The 25,361-nt window shown below is 37.8% G+C and overlaps 2 protein-coding genes across 5 annotated transcripts in view; one reads left to right on the top strand and one right to left on the bottom strand.

Annotated features, from left to right (window-relative positions):
- Positions 1-2,717, top strand: part of LOC131425897 (protein sevenless) — an 85,820-nt gene extending 83,103 nt beyond the window's left edge. For 3 of the 4 annotated variants that reach the window (XM_058588173.1, XM_058588172.1, XM_058588170.1), the window contains exons 10-14: positions 18-125; positions 181-806; positions 872-1,017; positions 1,131-1,190; positions 1,292-2,717. In XM_058588173.1, coding sequence (XP_058444156.1) covers positions 18-125; positions 181-806; positions 872-1,017; positions 1,131-1,190; positions 1,292-1,920 — 1,569 coding nt within the window. In that variant the 3' untranslated portion in view covers positions 1,921-2,717. The remainder of the gene's footprint in view (positions 1-17; positions 126-180; positions 807-871; positions 1,018-1,130; positions 1,191-1,291) is intronic. The other variant, XM_058588171.1, reaches the window with a different exon arrangement.
- Positions 2,718-10,230: 7,513 nt separating this feature from the next.
- Positions 10,231-14,624, bottom strand: LOC131428291 (ankyrin-1-like). Its single transcript, XM_058592123.1, has 2 exons — positions 13,431-14,624; positions 10,231-12,612 (listed from the first exon to the last, which is right to left on the bottom strand). Exons 1-2 carry the CDS (start codon positions 14,622-14,624, stop codon positions 10,231-10,233), a joined length of 3,576 nt encoding a protein of 1,191 aa, XP_058448106.1.
- Positions 14,625-25,361: the final 10,737 nt, after the last annotated feature.

The following is a 25,361-nucleotide window of genomic DNA, read 5'->3' as shown; positions in this document are numbered from 1 at the left end:
CGTTTCTTCATTCGTAGATTACTATGACCAGTTCACCCTTCCTGGGTAGCGGTGCGTTCGGCGAGGTTTACGAAGGAATCGTCAAAGGAGTCGGTGGTGAAGCGGAGACAAGAGTGGCTATCAAGGTGAGCTTATGACGGATGATTTCCAATGCGGGTAAAGTTACTTTTTTGTTTGTAGACCTTACGAAAGGGAGCTACCGAACAGGAGAAGGCCGAGTTCCTCCAAGAGGCACATCTGATGAGCAACTTCAAACACAAACACATTCTGAAGCTGATCGGTATCTGTTTGGACTTGGATTCGCTGTACATAATCATGGAGCTGATGAGAGGTGGTGACCTGTTGAGTTACCTGCGCTCCAATCGCCCGTCACCGGGTAATCCTTCGCCGTTGACGCTACTGGATCTGATTACGATGTGTGTGGATGTGGCTACGGGCTGTCGCTATCTGGAAGAGATGCACTTTGTCCATCGCGATTTAGCGTGTCGAAACTGTTTGGTATCCTCTCCGGATCCCCGAGAACGAGTCGTCAAAATTGGCGATTTCGGTTTGGCGCGAGACATTTACAACAACGACTACTATCGAAAGGAAGGTGAAGGATTGCTTCCGGTGCGATGGATGTCTCCGGAAAGTTTGGTGGATGGAGTGTTTACCTCGCAATCGGATATCTGGGCCTTTGGCGTTCTACTGTGGGAAATTATGACACTGGGACAGCAGCCATATCCAGCCAGGAATAACCTGGAGGTTCTGCACTACGTGCGGGACGGTGGTCGGCTCACTCGACCGCAGGATTGTCCCGAGGAGCTGTAAGTTTGTCTAGTTTATGCTAAACCCTGGTCCGGGAGGTAAAGCAAAACTGTATTCGTTTCAGCTATCAACTGATGCTTAAATGTTGGAGCTACTCGCCGGAGGATCGGCCGACCTTCCGGTACTGCCTGGAAGAACTGAAATCACTACAGGAGCGAACTAGTGACTCAATACTAATCACATCACAGTTCCCGTGTAAGGTGCAGAATGGTGAGTCGTTCGGTTCTATACAGTTTGCTTCGAGCTCGTCAACTAACCAACCACTCATCTCCGCTTGTCAAATGCATCACTAAACCAATTCGCTTTGTTCTGCATTTTTCTAGGTGCGGTATTTAACCGATCCTATCTGCTTTCCGACATCAATCACAACCCGTTCATGGCAGGTACATATCAAGCTTCATTTCATTTGCACTTGCTAGACAAAACTCGCTAGAATACCCGAATAACCAGAACTCCCTTATTCATTTCGTCCCGGCAATCAAAGATATTAAATTCGGAAACAGTGGTAGTGGCGGAGCTTTCATCATTACTCCGGCGACTTCCTCCAGCAGCAGCGGAGCTACGGTGATGACCACAACAATACCCAAGTATCTAGAGCTGGTGTACGACGATAGCAACAGTAACAACAGCAAGTGCTCGACCGGTGAGGAAGTTCCGCTGACGGTGGGTTTGGTGAATGGTAGTCTATCGCCGTCAGCTTTAACCGATAATGGATATGAGATCCCGATAAACGAGATCCTCCAACGGCAGCAGACCGCTAGCTGTAGCAATAGCAATAAGGGACGTACATTTTCCAGCTCGTCGACGGTGAGCAACCTTAGTACAGTGCCGTCGGTTATGGCAGCGTCTACGATTGCATCCGGTTCGGGAGTTTGTCACCAACAACAACAACAACAGCAGCTCCATCAAGAACGACTAGACGACTGTTCAAGTCTGGAAGCTTTGTTACCGATGAGTTCGATTCTCACCGTCAAGCTACCAGAAGAGCTTCCGACAGACTACAACGGGAACAGCGGAACTCCGATCGCTGAACCGTCGCAGCGGTACGATGAAAGTGATAGTATTATCAGGGAACAGCTTGCGGTGGTCGACGAATGTAAGACAATGATGTAAGCCGTACTCCGACAGTCGACAAATGTTAGAAACATTCCAAAGAATCATAGCAGCTAGTTAGTAGTGGTAAGATGCTCACAAGGCAGTTAACGAACGACTTTCAGTAGGCAGATAGATAGATAGATAGCTGTAAGTTCTAGGTTCCAATTGTACATAGCTAGGTCAAATTTCCTGCAACAGCAAACCACAATCAACAAAAGTAATAGGTTAAGATGAAATCCAAATGTTCCAAATGTCAGTGTTCTCGTCGCCAAAAAGAAACTAACGCTTCCGTTCGATCCCTTAGAGTTCGTGTCATCCGGGATGAGAGATGGGTGGCTAAGGGAGCTATTCGAACAGGAAGCTTTGGTAAAATTTTCCTACTTAGATTATTTGCTAGCAGAGTTTTCCTGTACATAGCTTGACTTATAGACCTCTGGTAGAGCTTCGGTTTGAAATAATTGTAAATAGTTTACTGTCAGTGGCTATCTGTGAATGTTCGAGTTGGTTTGTGCAACTTACGAAAACCAAAAATATGATCACCCTTATATTAAAGGTGACCGACTGAATCGGATGAGTGTGTTGAATATTTCGATGGATGTTTTAATTTGTTAAATATTGTCTTGTAAAAGGCAAAAAATACTATTTTTTTACGAGCAATAAGTTATTGTTTATTAGTTTACCGTATGCAACGTTCAGATCTGAGTTTGAGAAACGACAGTTGAAAAAATACACTGAAACCAAGAAGAAAACTAGAGCGATAATCAATCAGTAAAAATATATGTTAGTATGATATAAACAACGTCGAACAATAAGAAGTGATTTTTTTTTGTTTTTATCAGTGAGAAACTCCTTTTCTGTTCACATTTGCAGCTACGGATTTAGTAATGAATTAATTGGTGCTCGATCAACCCGATTGACAGTGACATTATAAATGTCATTGATATCTCGCTAATTTGATGAATGTGTTAGTATAAAATTTATGTGACTTACTCTGCTGGAATTCTAAGAAAAACTGGTTTTTTACTAGTTCTGCATATCCGGAAAACTTGAAGATTTAAATGTATATGAAGCATTCCACGCAAAGTCAGCACCCAAAATTTTTTTTTCGGTAAAGAACTCGAAAATATTTAACACGTATTTTTTTATTTCAATATGGTAGGTGAAATTTTCGAGATATGATTTTTTATAGTTTTGCGCTTAAAACAAAGAGCCTTTTTTCAATAGCCTAAACTGTAAAATCTAAAAGAGATGTAAAAATTCGTCCAAGACTAGAAATGTGCGTATTTCCCTTAGCTTTCAAATAACCGATTCCATAAAACAACTCTTATAGTTTATTGAATGAAAAAAAAATCAAAATAATAAACAAAGAAAAAAGTTTAATACTTTTGCATATTTTTTTTTTTTAGTTGAAAAAAGAAGCCTTACGGGTTTAACTCAATCTTGGCAAAGTTTCAGAGTGGAAAGATCAATACTTTCGAAGCAATGATTTTTTCCGCACGCGCGGAGCGTACCGCAGCGCAACTCGCTCGGATGTGGGCTTAACTTTTCGACACATGTCGCGCCACGGATTGAATCCTAACTTTATCAGTTCATTGTTAGCAACGTTTCAGACAGAAAGCGAGTAAAATGGGTACAAAGGATTTGCGTAAGTAATAAAATAGTGATGACATACAGTTTTTAAACAGTTGCAATTTTTCTATGATTTGGTTTCAATGCTCAAAACTTCAAGTGCCGACAAGTTAAGCCCGTATCAGGGATGCCAGGTTCACAGATTAATCTGTGTTTCACAGATTTTCAATTTTTTGCACAGATTTTAAAAATGACACAGATTTCCACAGATTTTTGAAAATGATTACAGATTCTAGAATAAATCACCGATTTTTTAAATCGAGCACAGTTTAGTACCAAAAAGTACAGAGCGTGTTGGTAGTGAGACCTGTTTTTTTTGGTCACCAATCTTGGCAAAGTTTCAGAGTGGAAAGATCAATACTTTCGAAGCAATGATTTTTTCCGCACGCGCGGAGCGTACCGCAGCGCAACTCGCTCGGATGTGGGCTTAACTTTTCGACACATGTCGCGCCACGGATTGAATCCTAACTTTGTCAGTTCATTGTTAGCAACGTTTCAGACAGAAAGCGAGTAAAATGGGTACAAAGGATTTGCGTAAGTAATAAAATAGTGATGACATACAGTTTTTAAACAGTTGCAATTTTTCTATGATTTGGTTTCAATGCTCAAAACTTCAAGTGCCGACAAGTTAAGCCCGTATCAGGGATGCCAGGTTCACAGATTAATCTGTGTTTCTCAGATTTTCAATTTTTTGCACAGATTTTAAAAATGACACAGATTTCCACAGATTTTTGAAAATGATTACAGATTCTAGAATAAATCACCGATTTTTTAAATCGAGCACAGTTTAGTACCAAAAAGTACAGAGCGTGTTGGTAGTGAGACCTGTTTTTTTTGGTCACCAAATTGATTTCGATCTGCTATTATGGTACGGGAAACGGGCACAGATTTTCACAAACAGGTTTTTGGCTTGATCACAGATTGTTGAAAAAATGACCTGGCATCCCTGGGCCGTATCCGAGCGAATTGCGCAGCGGTACGCTCCGCGCGTGCGGGTCGTGATTGACAAATTCACTGAAACTTTGCCAAGATTGAGTTAAACCCCTAAGGCTTCTTTTTTCAATTGAAAACAGAAAAAAAATTGGGCCCAAGTTTGAAATCGTTTTTTTTTATTTAAAAGATATTTTTATTCAGGCCTATTTGCGTACAAGCTTTACGTGGCCGAATTAGCCGATTTTTTAAATAATGTGTTTTTTGAAGTGGATCTCGTTGTCACTCTTTTTCTAGGAGGAGAGGAGCTTCCATTTCCCTCCTGCGAGGGTTGAGGGGCACTTTGTTCGTGACTCGTCTCGTCATCCATTGCCGCATCGGTGGTATCGTTGTTGATTTCCGTTTTTTCTTCGTTTTCCTTGTAATTCGCAGTCTTGGGCTCGTTGTTAGTTGCTGTAGATGCGCCTTGTTGTACATTGGTTGCAGTTGCTGGTTGGTTTGATGGTGAAACAGGAGTACTGCGCTCACTAGTTTTCGTTGTTGAACGGTTGACCTTGTTTTGGTTGAAGATGTTCTTTTCGCAGTTTCAGTGCGAGGTTTACCGTAGTGTGCAGGTTGTTCACAAACCTGACATGTAACCAGCTGATTTTCATAGGTAATCAGCGTTTTACACGGATGTGTCCCACCTTGACCACAAATGATGTAAGATGGAATTGCCTTACGTAGTTGCATACGTACCACTCGCATGCCATTCCGGATGCCGGGGAAAAAGTTCCGCCAAACTTCCCTTTCGATGGAAAGGATTTCACCATACTGCGTCATATTATCCCGAACGAACTTATCGCTGGCATGCGGATGAAGATCATGCACGCGTACTTCTATGGCATTGTCCACCATGTGCACAGGGATTTTATATTTAATAATACCACACTCAACGCTGTGCACCTCATTGTTAACCGAAGCGAATGAAATTGCATCGCTTTCACGTTTAAACATAATGTACACACAGTTAGACGCCTTGTTGAATTGAATCTCACTTACATTATTAGCGTCTAGATGTATTCGTTCTTTAAGTAAGATTTCAATTTCATTTGCTGCTGGTCTAACTTAGCAACGCTTGAAATCTATACAAATTGAATTCGGTCTTGCAGGCCAAGTTCCAGGCTTTGTTAAATCCTATTTGACCATTTCGTACACTCTATTGTTCACTGCACTGTATTGTCTTTGTTTCTTTTGCTTCGACCGCAAACGATTTTCGACTGTGTTGGGTGAGATGCGAGCACGAACTGATTGAAATCATTTTATTTGTTTGTTAGTTTTGAACTTTTTTCATTAAATAAACTATAAAGGTTGTTTTATGGAATCGTTGATTTGAAAGCTAAAAAAAAATTCATATCTTGAAAACTTCATGTACCATATTGAAAAAAAACTTTTTTAATCAACCCAGTGGTGTAATGACCTTTCCCATATTACCTATGTTTCCAAAAACATCACTAGAATATTCTGTCAAGATTTTTTTTCAAACTTGAATAAAATCGAAATCTTTCTTTGGTTAAAACTAACATCACCTTCTCGATTTATAAACAGCTATGTCAAGTTAATATAGATTTAAATGTGGCAACCCTGCACGCTATACAAAATTGAACAAAGCACACTGTGTTGCAGGCGTATGCGTTTTCTTCTTCTTTCGTACCAGCACGTACCGATTTTGCATATTTTTTTTAACAGTTTAAAAGTTTTGATACTATAATAAGCCCTATAATTTCGGAACCGGAAGTCGGATCTGGATGAAATTGCACAGTATCCTTTATGACACTGAGAGCTTTAATTTGAATTATGATTTGTGAAAATCAATTTAATCATTACTGAGAAATTTGTAACGAAGCGAATTCCAGTTTTGGACCTTTTCTTCACTAGTACCGGTGCGTTTGGAAGCAGAAACCGGGCATTAGTAGTCCCAAAGTAGATTTAAATACCCACCAACTAACAAGGTATGCCAAATCAGTGTTGGTGATTGCCGAAAATTTGACAGAAGCTGCTATATTGCTATCTATATGGTATACAACATTTTCAATCCGGTAGAAGATGCTACAAGAACTCGAGTCTCTCAATGCATGAACCGCGAGAGAATTTTTGTACATTCCTTCGCTCCACTTCATACTCTGAGTATTTCACGGCCCATAAAAAATTACAGTCTGATAATCCCAAGAGAGAATCGCAAGTTGACAATTATCGCAGAAAATGATGATTCTCATACTAGGTTGCAATATTTCGAAACCCTTGTATGGAGCATTCACATACATTTTCATAGACACCACTAATACAAAGGTTAGTTGCACATAGTTAGAATAAGCGGCAATAGTAAAATGATTCTATCGCAATTATCAACTGTCCACAAAGAATCGGATCGCGAAACGAGAATAAGCGACCGTTTGTTGCTTCAGAGAAGATCCCCACAGCAGCGTGCTAACCTTTGATTCTCAGAAATGTCATCGAGAGAAATTCGCTCTCGCACTGGTGTCGATTCTATGTTAAATGAGCCATGCCGGGTTTTTGTTGTTGCGATGATATTAGTCTCTCTTTGATGGCACTGATTAAATCGTTGAAGAGTTGCCAGTGAACGTTCTTTGATACGATAAAAGCCATCCTTGTGCCAAATAGATGAATTTAGCAGTAAGTTTTATAAAAATGTGCACCTCGTTTCGCCATCGCTTGTGAAAAAATACACATTCAATTGAAAATTTTAACTAATCGCACTGTAATTCCGGAGCCGGATCAGGATCGTTTTTTTTTTGGGACTTTATAAAAAATGTTAAGACCTTTTATTTGCTCCTTAGTTTGTAAAAAACGGGTAAGAAATTTTCTAAAAAAATGAGTACACATTTTTTAATAAATTTGCACATATTTCCTTGTAATTCCGGAACCGAAAGTCGGATCCAAATGAAATGCAAGAAAATTGGATGAGACTAAAATCTGAATCTGAGTTTGTGATAATCGGAACAGCCATCTCTGAGAAAATTGACATTATTTGTCACACACACACACATACATTTTGTGATCTCGACGAACTGAGTCGAATTGTATATGACACTGGGCCCTCCGGGCCTCGGTTGTAAAGTCGGTTTTCACAGTGATTGCATAGCATTTCTATATGAGAAAGGCAAAACGCGCGATTTCACTTCTGGGTGCACGCTAAACGCAAACTGTTAAACAAGTAAACCGTATCAACCGGCATTACGAGTCAACTGTAGAGTAGCTATAACCCACATTATAAAATCCGAATGGATTCCGAATCGGCGAGAAATTTTCATTCGGAATTCCATGTGGAGATCATGTAAAATTCCGAATCATTTCCAACTCCAGTGCAACAACCGATTCCGTATGAATTTCGCCTACAACCGGTTGATTCGGAAATCTGTCGGAATTGAGTGAGAAGATGCGGACTGAATTGTCAATTCATCTTCTTCTTCTTCTTCTTCTTCTTCTTTTCCGATTTTGCACGTTTTCGTGCTGATTTTCAGCTTATTTTTAAATGAAAACAGCACATAACTGAATATACAAATTTAAATCTTCATGCTTTTCAGATATACAGAACTAGTGAATAACCAGTTCTTTTTACACTGAAATAAAAATTTTGTTCATAACAGTTCGGCTGAAAAGTTCGTATCGTTTAATAGAAACACACATTTTTTGCCAAAATTCGTTTTTATTATTCAACATAAATGCCATCAGAGGCGATACAGCGATTATAGCGATCTTCCAACTTTTCGATACCATTTTTGTGGTACGATTTGTCCTTTGCTTCAAAATAGGCCTCAGTTGCAGCGATTACCTCTTCATTGCTTCTAAATTTTTTTACCTGCGAGCATTCTCTTGAGGTCTGAGAACAGGAAAAAGTCACTGGGGGCCAAATCTAGAGAATACGGTGGATGAGGGAGCAATTCGAAGCCCAATTCGTTCAATTTCAGCATGGTTTTCATCGACTTGTGACACGGTGCATTGTCTTGATGAAACAAAACTTTGTTCTTCTTTAAATGAGGCCGTTTTTTTTAAATTTCGTCCTTCAAACGCTCTAATAACGCTATATAATAGTCACTGTTGATGGTTTTTCCCTTTTCAAGGTAGTCGATGAAAATTATACCAGCGAATCCCAAAATACAGACGCCATAACCTTACCGGCCGATTGTTGAGTCTTTCCACGCTTTGGGTTCGGTTCATCGCGTGCAGTCCAATCAGCTGTCGATTGGACTCCGGAGTGAAGTGATGGAGCCATGTTTCGTCCATTGTTATATATCGACGAAAAAAATCGGTTTTATTTCGATATAACAGCTCCAAACACTGCTCAGAATCATCAATTCGTTGGTGTTTTTGATCGATTGTAAGCTCACGCGGCACCCATTTTGCACAAAGCTTTCTCATATCCAAATATTCGTGAATAATATGTCCAACACGTTCCTTTGATATCTTTAGGGTGTCAGCTATCTCGATCAACCTCACTTTACGGTCATTGAAAATCATTTTGTGGATTTTTTTCACGTTTTCATCGGTAACAGCCTCTTTTGGACGTCCACTGCGTTCATCGTCTTCGGTGCTCATATGACCAGTACGAAATTTTGCAAACCACTTACGAATTGTTGCTTCGCCCGGTGCAGAGTCTGGATAACACTCATCAAGTCATTTTTTGGTATCGGCGGCACTTTTTTTCATCAAAAAGTAGTGTTTCATCAACACACGAAATTCCTTTTTTTTCCATTTTTTTCACAATAACAAAAGTAGCTTCACTCAAAATGCAATATCTCACAAACTAATAGTCAGACAGCTGTCAAATTTATACACATATCTTTTGAAGGTTGGTACTAACTGAAAATGGTATGGATTTAATTCTAGTGGCGCCCTCTCATAGGAACGATACGAACTTTTCAGCCGATCTGTTAAGAACACGCAGAGAAATGGCAAAAGTCTGGCAACAATGCAACAACCGTTTCCGGCAAAGAATTTCGCTTAGCGGTTATTAACGGTTCTTTTCTGTCGGATTCTTGCCATACAAGATTGGCAGAACCGTTTTAAATCGGTTCTACATTTTTAGCGTATTGATTTTATTTTTTCAATAAAAAGTACAATCAGTTATTGCCCTTCATATATACTAATTATATAAAATGTTATTGCCAATAACATTGCTTTCTCACTACCAAACATACCCATATTCCAATCTCATTTACCTCGTCTCAAGATTCGTTTTTTGTATGGACATGCGGGATTTACGAATATCAAATGAAGTCGAATAAAAAAAAAGAAAAAAGAAGGAAGAGAGAAATAAACAAGACACGTGCGGCGAGGTCATGACGTAATTTCGTCTAGACGATGATGACAGCTGCCGGAATGTAGCCAGCCCTCTGACGGTTGCCAGAATTCCTTACAAGCGGGTATTGAGTTTTAAGAATTGTAAAACGAATAATAATCGAAATAAAAAAATCAAATTTAAATTTAAAGCGCTACAACTATCAATTTTAATTGGAGTTCGTTTCTTTAAAACAAATTTTACAAATTGAATTTACTGTGAAATCGTTTGTCAAGAATTTGAAAGGAACGCAAAAGTAAAATATTTGTTTTTATATCAAAATATTTATCGAAACAAACTAATCCACTGATAAAAATTAAATATCATATTTTGTAGGTTAAAGCAGTGATGTTTGCTATATCAAACCAGATTTTCATTTGTCACTATCTCAATAAAAAAAATCGTTGTGTAAAACCCAAGTTTGGTTATCTTCACATTTTTTTTCGCGACGTGAACCTGATTCCATGGTTTTGTTCATCGTCGAAGCCGAACGGTGTCTGTGTAAGTTTGCTCTTTGTACTGCGGTCAGCATTTTTTTCTAGTAATTTAGACATTACCTCTATGTGACCATAGTGCTGGGCGATGTTGAGTGCTGTCCATTTATGTTTATCCTTCGCATTTATTTCAGCCCCCTTATCCAGCAACATGTCGACCACTTCTTTGAAATCGTATCCTGCTGCCACATGCAGTGGAGTGCGTTTGTTTATTGTTTCTGAATTAACGTTAGCATCACGGTTCAGTAATAATTCTACAACTTCGATGTGCTTATACTGGGTAGCTACATGCAATGGAGTGTATTCATCACAATTTATTGCTTCAATATCGGCTTTTCCATTCAGCAAAGCCACGACGCCATCTGTATAACCTAGAAACGCTGCGTAGTGCAATGGTGTGGAATTGTCCGGTAGCCGGGCGTTGACATCGGCGCCACGGTTCAGTAAATCTGTAACGACTTCTGTTAGACGGTGTCTGATTGCGATGAACAATGGGGAAAAATGCTTGTCGTTTACTGCATTTACATTGGCTTTATTCTCTAACAACATTTTAACGACTGCTGTTTGACGATACATTAATGCGTAGTGCAGCGGTGTGTTATTCATAATATACTTAGACTCGATATCAGCTCCTTTTTCCAACAAATATTTGATTACAACCTTGTACCCTCTTGCTACGGCAAAGTGCAAAGCTGGAACAAGATGAACAGCATCAACGGAGGCTTTATTTTTCAACAATACTTCTACCACATCTTCGTGCCCATCTTCTACAGCAGCTGATAATGCCGTGTAATTATTAGTTCTCGAAACATCTACTTTAGCTTGTTTGCTTAGTAAGAATTCGACAACTCCGCAATGTCCATTTAGAGCTGCCAAATATAAAGGTGTTGTTCCATCATCTGTTTCAGCATCGACGAGAGCCTTGTTGTCCAGCAAAATCCGAACCACTCCTTCTTGGCCATTTTCTGCTGCAACGTGCAATGCTGTGGATTTGTCGTTTTCGAGAGCGTTAAAATCAGCGCCATCTCCTATCATAATAGTTACCACTGTTTCGTGACCGTTTTTTACTGCGGATCGGAATGCTGTCACACTATTGATTTGTTCAGGATCTTTGTCCAATAAAAGTCGTACCACTTCTGCGTGCCCATTTTGGGCTGCGAAACACAGTGGGGTGAAATTGGAACTTTCCGCCGCTTTATTATAGGCTCCCAGATTCAACAAAATAGTAACCACTTCCGTGTGCCCGTTTTGTGCAGCGACGTGCAATGCAGTAAAATGTTCGTCTATCGTAGCATTAATATCAGCATTATTTTCCAATAGAATTTTGATCATCTCGCCGTGTCCATTGTGGACTGCCAGATGTAAACTGGTCCAAGTGTCCGGTCCTGTATCGTTAATTTCCGCTCCATTCTTTAATAAAACACTGACCGCTGAGGTCCATTCACCGAGCACTGCCAGATGCAAGGGGGCCCATTCGTAATTGTCCTTAGCATTGACATATTTTTTCAAATCGGCACATTCGTTTAGCAAAGTTTTAATCACCTCGACAGCACCGTTTTGTGCTGCAAAATGTATGGGCAGCCATCCGTCGTTTGTAGGAGTATCAATTTTTGCACCTTTTTTCACTAAATTCTCTACAAGATTCGGGTGCTTGTTTTGGGCTGCGACGTGCATCGGCGTGCAACCGTCGTTCTGTTTTACTTCAATCAAATCATATGGTACGAAAAATTCTAAGAGGTGGCCGTGTCCAAATTGAGCTGCGATGTGTATTGGTCGGTTTCCGTCCCGGTCTTTGGACTCAAGGAAGTGGACCGGTCGGTCGTCGTCTTCGAAATGTTCGAAAATATTTGCCCTACCGCCTTTGGCCGCATAGTGAAGGATGTTCCACAGTTTGAAATCTCTTGCGGTTTTGTCTGCCCCGTTTTCGATGCATTTCAGGACTTCTTCGAGATTACCCTGTTCGGCATTTGTGAACATGTTTTGCTGATTATCAAGTGCAGCCAGGCATTTCATGACGTCTTTTTCCCATTCGTCGAACGGTTTTAAAGGTTGAGTAATTTTGCCACCACCGGGTTTGAGATCCTTCGGTTTGAGTTCCATGATTTTACGAGCATTGCCAATCAGTGCCAGTGAAGGAGCGGTTGGTAAAATTTGAAACAGCACATTGCCGTGCGCCAAATGATTGCGCATCTGTTTGGCAATTAACAATGGTGCATTTCGGTCCAGGCAAGATATGACACTACGAGCACCGGAATCGAACAGAGACAAGTTTGCTTCCATGTAGGTTAATATATCCAGCATTAGCATCTCGAGTACAGACTGCATGAATCCATCGGAAAGGTTACTGTTAGTAGAAATTATATTTTTCAACCTTTCTAAATTTTCATCAAAATATTTCTTCCACATTTCAGTATTTTCTTTCTCGATTTTAGCCAGAGCATCTCTAACCTTTCTAGAAATAGTTCTTGTTTCATCAGAAAATTTTTTTTGAACAGCACTATAAAGTGGTTTCAAATTGAATTTTTTATCATAGTTTCTTTTATCTTCATACTTGAATGCCGTTTTTTGTTTCAAAAATTGTTCGTTCTCTGCTGGACTAAAGTCTGCTATCTCTGCGATTCGAACGAATATCGAGTCGATGGCGATTTCCGTGTATGTTTCATCAATGCATGTTTTGATGTTATTTGAAACTTCTCCATACAATCAATGTTATCATTTTTCAGAACTGTAATATTTAAAATACTCAGCAATGTACGCAACAATTTCTGTCGGTCGCTGTTCGGAAGGCTTGGACGTAGTTCCTCGAATAATTTGTACATCGCACTAAAATTCGCTAAAATTGGATCGCACGAGTCTTTGTTTTCCTGAATCGTTTTCAACAAGAGGTTCGCTAGTGTAGGGCATCCGGAATCCATTGCGTGTGGAAGTAAACTTTTTAACGAACGCATCCCAAAACTATATTTCCCATGAGTAAGACTAAATGTGCTTTCATCGGATTTGACAATTTTCGATATATCTTCGAACTGTTCTCGTTGCTTTTTGTTTAACTCTAAAACATCTACGTCAGCTAAGAATTCCCTAGCCAAACGTTTCGTTCTGGAAGCATATTGTGTGAAATCTATGTTCTCAAAACGTACGTATTTTATAATTCGAGCTAACTCGCTCTGCCGCATCGATCCGGTGATCACTTTGTTAAGTACCATCATTACCATTTGAAGTTTTCTTTCGACAAGGACATCTTGAACGACGCTCAACAGTTTGTTCAGACTATTCTTGAAATCTGACCTAGACTGACTTTGACGTTTTTCTAGTACATAGATATTAGCGGCATGTGACAGTTTATCACGTAGACTTTCGATGCATTTTTTCAAGTCCTTATCAAAAGTATCAAACAGCGTGATGTGCACTGAGGCCGATAGATGCGGTGTCGCCTTGCTATCTTTCACGTATTCTCCCATGACCTGCAGAGCTCTCTTGGTAGCAAAGTAGCTGTTCTCGCTGTCCGTTAGCGCTTGCCTGATGTAGTATGCAATTCGCTCCAATGAGTAAATATCTTTCATTTGTGTATAGTCGGTACACAACTCACCAAACTCTGTTCCTTCGCTTTTGTTTGCTGGTAGGCCAGTAAGACACAAAATTTGGTAGCTATTTTTCAAATGTTCCAGTAATCTTTTCTTATCTAGCACTGCATTGTAAACAAAACTAATTTCGTCCTTTTCAGTACAAGATGATTTAAAAGCGTACAATAGAAATTTCAGTTGTTCCCATGGCACCAGATTGCATGGTGATTCCAACTTCTCCACCTGTAAAACCTGAATATTCTGCATGATGATCCTGCACAGGTATAGAAACTTGCCATCTACTTCCACATCGTCCGAGGAATAGTGTTCGAACAATTGTTCTGGATGATTTTTGAGCATAGCAATTCGACGTGCAGGTTTATCCAGCCCTGATTTAGATTCATTTGCCATTGGTTGACAACGCAAGTCAATCAGTTTCTTCACCACAGAATACTCCATTTCGCAGGTAAGCGGAATCTGTTTTAGCTTTAAATCTTCGTATGCACCTGAAAGCAAATCGTCCATCGTCCGACTATAATTTGGTTCGCTCGAACATATTTCAATCAACGTTTTGAGCAGTTCATCATTTCCTGATCGGATAGCATAGTAAAATGCGGTATGATTCTCGTGGTCGCAGCTGGCCGGTTTAAAGTTTTGTAGTATTCTGGATTCAAGATTTTTCAACGATTTAAGATCGTTGTTTTTACAAGCAATTAAAACTTGATGTTCACTTGACCCTCCTACCGGCCCGTCTACCGTGAGCTCATCCATGTTGTGTCAGTGTCCTTCCGTTAGGTTCGGTTCCAACGAATTTGGATGGTTTGGTATCTGAAAAGGTAACAAATCATAAATTTTTTTATTAGAATAATATTTTAACACCGTCACTATACACAACAACACTTCGAAAGTGTATAATAAACGTTACATCACAGATACGTAACAGATCGGCTGAAAAGTTCGTATCGTTTCTATGAGAGGGCGCCACTAGAATTAAATCCATACCATTTTCAGTTAGTACCAACCTTCAAAAGATACGTGTATAAATTTGACAGCTGTCTGATTATTAGTTTGTGATATATTGCATTTTAAGTGAAGCTACTTTAGTTATTGTGAAAAAAATGGAAAAAAAGGAATTTCGTGTGTTGATGAAACACTACTTTTTGATGAAAAAAAGTGCCGCCGATACCAAAAAATGGCTTGATGAGTGTTATCCAGACTCTGCACCGGGCGAAGCAACAATTCGTAAGTGGTTTGAAAAATTTCGTACTGGTCATATGAGCACCGAAGACGATGAACGCAGTGGACGTCCAAAAGAGGCTGTTACCGATGAAAACGTGAAAAAAATCCACAGAATGATTTTCAATGACCGTAAAGTGAAGTTGATCGAGATAGCTGACACCCTAAAGATATCAAAGGAACGTGTTGGACATATTATTCACGAATATTTGGATATGAGAAAGCTTTGTGCAAAATGGGTGCCGCGTGAGCTCACAATCGATCAAAAACAACAACGAATTGATGATTCTGAGCAGTGTTTGGAGCTGTTGAATTGCTCCCTCATCCACCGTATTCTCCAGATTTGACCCCCAGTGACTTTTTCCTGTTCTCAGACCTCAAGAGAATGCTCGCTGGTAAAAAATTTAGAAGCAATGAAGAGGTAATCGCTGAAACTGAGGCCTATTTTGAGGCAAAGGACAAAAAAAACAACAAACACCGTCAAAATGTTGCATTTCTGCTCGAAAGTGCAAAATCAGAGCAATCCACGCCACCAGTGTTTTTCAATGAAAAACGGCAATAGAAACAAGAACTCTTTTCAATGATTGAGCGCAGTGGGTTTACCTCTCGTTATATTGGCTTGTAAAAATGACTGGGCGTAATGGATTTTTGAATCTTTCACACTTTGAATATATGCTAATTCAATCGTTATTGTTAGTGATTACTCTTACCCTAGATCTATAAATCATGAGTAATTATGAATGACTAACACAGCCCGGTGGCAACAATAAGGCGCTCCAGCTAGTGCTATCGTAACCATCATCTCAGTCCTTCGGGGCCATCAAAGCTAGCAAGTCAGTGAGAGCAAAGTAAACAAAATGAAGTAAAATACAACACTTCATTGATTGTGAAAGTCAGTATTACAATTTGGCAGCGCACGTTTCATAACGATATCACATTTATAATCTAGCATAAAAAAATCAACTTTCACAGCTAAATAACACAGATATTTAGCAACAACGAACTTATATACTTCTTCGTTGTTTTCGTTTTTGCGGAAAAGATGATGGTCACGAAAACATGGCGGCCTAGCAGGGACTTGGACTAACATGGGGCTATATGTATATGTATTGACCAACTTGCCAACCATGTATATGGCTGAGTTTAGTAGCAAGCATGGATTCTACTTCAAAAGAACGATTGAAGACGAGATAACATTCAAGTATTTTCGATATCTTTGCCAGTCGTTCACCAGGCCGATGAGATAGAATTTACGTAAAAGTATTTACTGGACTCGCATGATAGAGCGCGGTCGAATTTACTTATCGAATACATTCAATGCCAATATATTCCATTCGAATTGACTTTCATTGACGTTTTTTAAGATGATATATGTATTTGAATATATCATCTTAAAAAACGTGTTGCTTCGCGATAGCTCAATTTATTTATTTATTTATTATCATCGGACATTACAGTCTAAATGATATGAGTGGGGAAAAGCCAGTTTGAGTGTACCAAAACATTTCAATGGCACTATTCTCAAAGAGGCATGAAAACCACTATCTTTTCCAATACACCAAAATTTACACATAATACATACAAAATTGTCGTTGTTAATAAATAAAACTGTACAAACATCATACGTTAATCATGCAAACACCTATAAATAGTATACATAAATATCACAGTAATTGTAGTCTTCGTATAGAGCAGGGGTTCCCCAACTATTATGGGTCATGGTCCCCTTTACTAAAATAACTTAGGCCTCAGACCCCCATCAACAAATTCCTCTGAAATTTCAATTTCTTGCTTTTTTAATATTGATGTAAAAACTTACCAATTTCTGCAGATGGTCCAATAAACACAACTTTTTAGCGTAAATATTTCAAATAACAACTTATTTCAAATAATAGTTGGTCGTTCTTTAGATCTCGTCGACCCCCATAGTCAGTTTTCGTTTACGTCGACCCCCGCAAATTGGACAACGACCCTAAGGGGTCCATATCGACCACTTTGGGAACCCCTGGTATAGAGGATGCAATTTTTTTTATGAGTCGCCAAACTCGAAGGTACACTCTGCTCGTGAAAAAGTACGTATCATTGAAGATACTGGTTCGTGATATCCATAGCTCGTCCGATGAAACCTCGTTGATAATAACGACACATCGCGGGTTCTTCTAGTGGCTCGAAGATCCAAACGGGATAGTAGTTCAGGTGCATCAATTTCACCATTTAGAATTTTCGCAACTGTTAAGGCTTGTTGGATACGACGACGACGTTCCAAGGATTCAAGATTTAATAGCTGACAACGATCTTGATATGGCGGTAGGTTCTGCGGGTCACGCCAAGGTAGATTCCTGAGAGCTAATCGTATGAATCTTTTCTGAAATCTTTCTAGTTTTAGGCACCAAGTTAACTGATACGGATTCCAAACTGGCGATGAAAACTCAAGAATTGGACGAACTAAGGAGCAATAAAGAGATATTAAGCAATATGGATTCGTAAAGTCACGGGATATTTTAGATATGAATCCCAGTTGTCGATTCGCTTTTTTAGTTATATGAGCCATGTGGGAGCTAAAGCTCAGTTTGTGGTCCAATATAATGCCAAGATCACTGATTTCATTGACTCTACGTAACGGTATACCATCAATGCTGTAACTGAAGATGATCGGATTGGTCTTCCTATGAAAAGTCATTACCCGAGCAGAGTGTGAGATCAAATAGAAAACTCATTTTGATGTTGTGATGTTCGCATTTATCGATTACTCAATTTGCTGTTGTTTTGGTCGTTTTAAGTGGCAAAACATCAAAATCGAAAGCAAAAAGAAATTCCGATGATAGCAAAACGAAAACTATTTTTGCTAACAGCGAAAGCAAACTGAAATCTAAATAAGATATAGATTTTTTCTTGTTGATAGCAAAACTAGTTTTCAATTTGAAGTTATTTTCAAACAACGAAAACAAACCTGGAATGCATAATCAGTTATTGATTTGCTTTAAAAAGACATTACTGAAAACAAACAAGTCGCGAGCATAAGCTAAAAATAAATCGGGCAAAAGACCCGGGATAGTATACCTTTAGGCGATATTACTTGCAATAATAAAAAAGCGTCAAAAAGCACAACACCTCCACAGAGAGAGACTTGGGTTTCGAACCTAGGTGATTTGGATTTCGAACTCTCTGCGAATGCTATGGACTGTGACGTTAAGCTGTAAGTAGATGGAGAATTTTCTATCATATGACAAGCAGTGTTTTTTTTTTTTTTTTTTTTTTAAATAACTATTCATTGGAATATGAGTTAAAATTAAATTATTAAGATTTAAATTGGGTGTTCAGCCACAAGTGGTGACTTTTCAGCCCTGTTATATATATATATATATATATATATATATATATATATATATATATATATATATATATATATATATATATATATATATATATATATATATATATATATATATATATATATATATATATATATATATATATATATATATATATATATATATATATATATATATATATGATTTGGTTATTACCATGAAGACATTATTTGCTTCCGCAATTCTGAGATTTTTGTGTAGGGAAAATTCTAAACCTACTTGTATTGTGTAATGGGGAAAAGGAACTTATATACTAACTTACTAACTAATACAGAGAGCGAATCGATTCAATTGAAGATTGCATCGATTTTTGTCGGAATTTGCTTATAATATTATGTGACATTACATCTAATGGTTCTATATTTGTGAGTCTGTGTAACTCATTTGTGCTAAACCAGGGAGGACGCTTCAAAATCATTTTCAGAATTTTATTCTGAATCCTTTGAAGCATTTTCTTCCTGGTGGAACAACAACTTGACCAAATTGGTACCGCATAAAGCATGGCTGGTCTGAAAATTTGTTTATAAATTAACAGTTTGTTTTTTAGACAGAGCTTAGAACTTCTGTTTATAAGAGGATATAAACATTTAATATATTTATTACACTTTGCCTGGATTCCTTCAATGTGATCCTTGAAAGTGAGTTTTTTGTCATACGTTAAACCTAAGTATTTAGCTTGATCAGACCATGTCAATTCCAAGCCATTCAATTTAAGAATGTGATTATTGTTTGGTTTAAGAAAAGAAGCTCTTGGCTTGTGAGGAAAGATAATTAATTGCGTTTTTGCTGCATTTGGTTTAATTTTCCATTTTGACAGATAATCACTGAAAATATTTAAACTTCTTTGTAGGCGACTGCAGATCACTCTTAGATTTCTACCTGTGGCTAACAGACTTGTGTCGTCACAGAATAGCGATTTCTGACAACCAACGGGTAGATTTGGAAGATCAGAAGTGAAAATATTATACAAGATTGGAGCTACGCTCGAACCCTGCGGAACACCGGCTCGTACGGGTAGCAATTCAGATTTACAGTTCTGATAGCTAACCTGAAGAGTACGATCAGTTAAATAATTTTGAATCATTTTGATCAAATAAATAGGAAACTGGAAATCGGACATTTTTGCTATTAAACCTTTGTGCCAAACACTGTCGAATGCTTTTTCTATGTCTAGAAGAGCAACTCCAGTGGATAATCCAGAAGATTTATTTGATTTTAGCATGTTCGTTACTCTGACAAGTTGATGAGTAGTTGAATGTTCATGACGAAATCCAAACTGCTCTGGTAAAAAAATTGAATTCTCATTTATATGAGTCATCATTCTCAACAAGATAATTTTTTCAAAAAGTTTACTGATAGAAGAAAGTAAGCTAATTGGGCGATAACTTGATGTTTCTGCTGGGTTTTTATCAGGTTTTAGGATAGGAATTACTTTAGCGTTTTTCCATCTTTTTGGGAAGTAAGCTAATGAAAAACACTTGTTGAAAATTTTAACCAGGAGTCTCAAGGCAACATCGGGAAGATTTTTAATAAGAATATTAAAAATTCCATCATTACCAGGAGCCTTCATGTTTTTGAGTTTCCTAATAATTGATTTAATTTCATCAAAATTCGTCTCAATAATGTCATCGTGTGATAACACTTGGGTTGAAATATGATCATACTTCAGTGAGACTTCATTTTCAATAGGACTCACAACGTTTAAATTAAAATTGTGGACACTCTCGAACTGCTGAGCTAGCTTTTGAGCTTTTTCACCATTTGTAAGAAGTATTTGATTTCCTTCCTTGAGAGCAGGAATTGGTTTCTGAGGTTTCTTAAGAACCTTAGAAAGTTTCCAGAAAGGTTTAGAATATGGTTTAATTTGTTCAACTTCTTTAGCGAAATTTTCATTTCGCAAAAGAGAAAATCTATGTTTAATTTCTTTTTGTAAATCCTTAACTATGTTTTTCATAGCAGGATCACGAGAACGTTGATATTGTCGTCGACGAACATTCTTCAACCGAATGAGCAGTTGAAGATTGTCATCGATGATAGGAGAATTTAATTTAGTTTGAGCTTTGGGAACTGAAAGATTTCTAGCTTCGATAATATAATGATTCAAATTGTCAATTGCTGTGTCGATGTTCGCAGAATTTTCTAAAATAGTTTCATGATCCACATGATTTTCAATGTGAGATCTGTAATCCAACCAATTAGCTCTATGATAGTTGAAAATAGAACTAATTGGATTAATTATAGCTTCGTTGGAAAGTCTGAATGTTACTGGAAGATGATCTGAGTCAAAGTCAGCATGAGTAATCGGTTCACTACAAATGTGACTTTGATCTGTTAGAACCAGATCAATTGTAGACGGGTTTTTCACGGAAGAGAAACAAGTCGGATTACTGGGATGAAGAACTGTGAAGTAACCAGCTGAGAGTTGATTATGAAGTATTTTACCATTACTGTTATTTTGCCTACAATTCCACTGGACATGCTTAGCATTTAAGTCCCCTATTACGAAAAATTTCGATCGATATCTTGTAAGTTTTTGCAAATCGCCTTTAAAGAAATTTAATTGTTCGCCGGTGCATTGGAATGGCAAATATGCTCCAGCGATGAAATAAATTCCATGAATGGTTTCAACTTCGATTCCCAAGCTTTCAATAACTTTAGTATTGAAAGAAGGTAAAATTCGATGTTTAATTTGCCGTTGGACAAAAATGGCAACTCCACCACCAATTCCAGTAAACCTGTCAAATCGATGAACCACATAATGTGGATTACTTTTCAATTTTACATTTGGTTTAAGAAAAGTTTCTGTCACAATGGCAATATGAATTTTGTGAACTTTGAGAAAATTATAAAATTCATCTTCACTCGATTTCAAAGATCGAGCATTCCAATTTAAAATATTCAAATAATTATTTAACATCACTGTTAAATTTTAAATTCATTATAATATTATTTGCAAATTTCCATCCGATTTGAAATGCTTCAAAAAGTGATGAAGTCGAATTCATTTGGATGATCATTTGAAAAAGTTGATCTTGTAGGTAGATCATTTTATTTTCAGTTATATCGCCTAAATCGACTTCATTTAAAGAAGCGAATGGCATTGAAGGAATATTTGTAGGTAGACTGCCATTAGAAGAAGATGATTTGGCCGGTCTACCTATTAATAAATTGTTTTCGTTAGAAGAAGAACTGCAAGGCGGTCCTGTGTTTTGATTATTTACATTAGAAGAAATAGGTGATAGATTTCTACCTAATATACCAGCATAACTGACATTAGAAGAAGATGATGACGAGGTCGATCTACCTGTCAATAAATTGTTTTCGTTAGAAGACGAATTGGCAGGCGTACCTGTTTTTTGTTTCGAAGAAATCAGTGCCGAATTAGGCGTGGCATTTGTAACGGTTTTCTGATTTTCAGGTATGTTCTGTAAATTTAAGGTCGTTGATTCTTGTTGTCGAAGCGAACGAGCGTTTAAAATTTTTTCCCTGACAGGACATTTCAAATAATTGGATTTATGATTTCCATTGCAATTTGAACATGAAAATTTATCAGTGGTTTCATTCGTTGGACAATCGTCTTTCGAATGCGATTTACCACAATTCAAACACCGTATATCCATATGACAATTTTTGGTTCCATGACCGAAGCCTTGGCAACGACGACATTGCGTTAAGTTTGCAATACGATTATGCCGTTTATAATGTTCCCAATGAATTTTAATGTGGGAAATGAAACGTACTTTTTCTAAAGTTTTCAAATTGTTTACATCACTTCGATTGAAGTGTATTAGGTAAAGTTCATGGGAAATTCCAGAGCGTGGTTTAGAAGTACCATTCGCTCTTTTTTTCATAAGTATTACTTGGGAAGGGGCAAAACCAAGCAATTCTTTTAGTTCATTTTTAATTTCATCAATACTTTGATCATTTGATAATCCTTTCAAGACAGCCTTGAAGGGTCTGTCTGTTTTTATATCATATGAATAAAATTTATGAAGTTTCTCGGACAAATATCGAATAAGACGTTCGTAATCTTCCAATCCATCCACCAAGACTCGACATTCTCCTCTTCGTCCGATTTGAAATGAGACTTTTACTTCCGGGAGAAAAGTAGAAAGATCAGTACGGAATGCTTTGAAGTCGGAAATCATCACCGTCACTGGTGGCATAGATTGATGTTTCTTCCCAGAACGACAAGCGTCCATTTTGGGAATTTTTGAAGAATTTTCTTCTATGTCGCTACAATCGGATTCAGGAAGAATCTCGTAAATATTTTTAGACGGCATAGAATCAACGGAAGGGAAATCCGTCCGTTGTCTCTTATTTTTACATTCAGATTCTATAAGATCGTGAATGTTATTAGAAAAATGTTGAATAACGGATTGTGATTTATTCCGTATTGAATTATTTTTAGCCTTAGGCTTGTTGCCTTTCCGGTTGGACGCAGGCATTTTTGAAATTAATGAAATTTTAAATTAAATTAACTAGGCTAAATTAGTCTTCGATTAGACTCCTAGCTAGCCTTAAAAAAGGCTGATTAATTTCTTAGTCACTCTAATATCACTCTTTGTATCACTTAGTCACTCTAATATCACTCTTTGTATCACTTAGTTAGTGATTCAGGTAGCCTTGAAAAAGACTGAAGCCTTGAATCAATGAAACTCTAGGTAGCCAGAAAAAAAATTCCAGGAGCCAAGAGCTATACGCGTGCGGTGCGAACGACTGTTCAACACCGACTGTTGACAAGCAGTGTTGATTCACGAAGCTGTATACAGGTAGTTTTAGCCGATGTACAGTCGTTTCGTCGCATCCGTCCCGCAGCCATCGTGAATGGCAGTGCGGCTATTTGACAGGTATGAAATCGTGGTCTTTGTCTTTCTCGTATCCAGAAGCTGTAGCATGTGAACATCATAATATCAAATTGAGTTATTTATTTGATCTCACACTACTCGAGTATGTAATCACTTTGAAATACGAATTTCTAGGCTCAGAAGAGCGAGCGCTTTAGAGTGAAGTCTTTTACAGCAAAGGCTTACTGGAGACGTGAATTAGGAATCTGACAATAAGTAATCCCAGATCATATGTTATTTCGATTAAAAAAAAAAAATCTTACCTATTTCGACTAATTGGGACAATGAACGAGTATCTCACTTCTGCCCACAGACAGCATCACACTGATTTAGCAAGTTTTTAATTCTTGTGTAGACTTAAATTCGGGATCATTCGATGAAGATTAATTTCGGAGCGAACATTAAGCAATTCATTTGCTTGCTTCAGATAAAATGGATTAAACATAGATAATTCATGGAAATCTGATTATTTAGAGAATAGGGTTTAAAACTAGTTTTCTAAATTTTTCAAAGATTAATGCAAAATCGCTGTACTATATGGACTATATTTGACTATAATATGATCTAGCTCAGAACCTGAAATCTTCAAAGCTTTTTTTTCTAAGAAAAGTTGTGCGGGATGTCAAGGTCTACAATATGAAAAATATGTTAGTTAGGAATTTATTCGCCAAGCGCTCCTACAGCACTCGAAAGTTTCTGATAGAAGACATATTACGCTATATCTCTGAAACGTGATGATTTATAACGTCGTTGATTGGAGTTAATAAAATTCTTTCATTTGGTGGCGCTAAAATGCAATCAAATATTCAAACTTTTTAGAGATGGTCCTTGGGAAAATTTTTAATGGTTGGGTCAAAAAGAAGGGATGGGGGGGAGGGCTGTGTGGTTATGAAAAAATTCATATAACTTGACGAGAATCGACAGGTTTTGAAGATCATAGAAACATTTTGCATACCTTAGAATTGACGAGGGGTAGATGTAGCAAATGCCTACAAAACGGGGGTGTAATGTTAGTAACAGCATAACTCCAAAACTACTGAACGGATTGCCACCAAACTTGGCACAGATACTTCTTGCTCTTCAGAGATGGTCATAAGTGTATTTTTATGGGAAAGGAGGCCTAGCTAGGGTCTTCAACAGGAGATCAAACTCAAACATGCAAAGGATAAATTGTATATATGATCGAACATAACTCCAAAACAACTCAATAGATTATTAACTTTCTTGGCACAAGTAGTTCTTGCTGTTCATAGGTTCTTATAAGAGATATTTTAATGAGGAGGGGGTGGGAGAGGTGGTGGTTGCAGTATGTGTTTGCTAACAGGGGGAATTTGAGGCAAAATGTTTCGAGTTTTACGAAATCGAAATTTCTCGACAGGCACAGATATTATTACAACTAAGAGATGATCGTAAGGATATTTATACGCGTGAAAAGATAACAAGTGTCAATTGAAGAAGATCTCAGCTCAATTGTTTGTAAATATCGGAATAATTACATAACAACTCACCAAACTTGGCAGAGGTACATTTTGCAATTCAGAGGTGGTAATAAAACTATTTTTTCTTGTCGAGATCAGATATTCATTGTACAAGTGAACAAAAGGTTGGAGTTTGTAGCAAGTGCCTCGAAAAAGAGGTTTATTGTTGAATTTATCTTATTTATCGACAAACGAGGGAAGTCGGAGGATATAGACTAGGAGAAAAAGAGTCTGGAAAATCAATTTTCATCCCCCCTCTCTTTTTTGACGAGCACACTACACTACACTACTCAGAGGGCAGAGAGCTGTTGCAAATTCACTAACAAAAGAGGAGTTCAATGTAAAACTCATCGAACGAGAAAAGATACTTCTTGATTAATACAGATACTACCTTCACATCAAATCAAGAGGCAGGGGAATAAATATTCTTAACCAAGGGAGGTAAAATTGATCTGAATTGTTGAAGAAATCATAAAAAAATGTGCATTTTTTAGGTAAATTGAGAAAACTGTCGACCCAAGCTCATGAAAATAAGTTTACGACAACAGTTGAATTAACTGAATCGTTATTCTATAG

This window comes from Malaya genurostris, chromosome 1 (genome assembly GCF_030247185.1).
Source record: "Malaya genurostris strain Urasoe2022 chromosome 1, Malgen_1.1, whole genome shotgun sequence".
NCBI lineage: Eukaryota > Metazoa > Arthropoda > Insecta > Diptera > Culicidae > Malaya > Malaya genurostris.
This window is presented reverse-complemented; position numbering and strand designations above follow the sequence as displayed.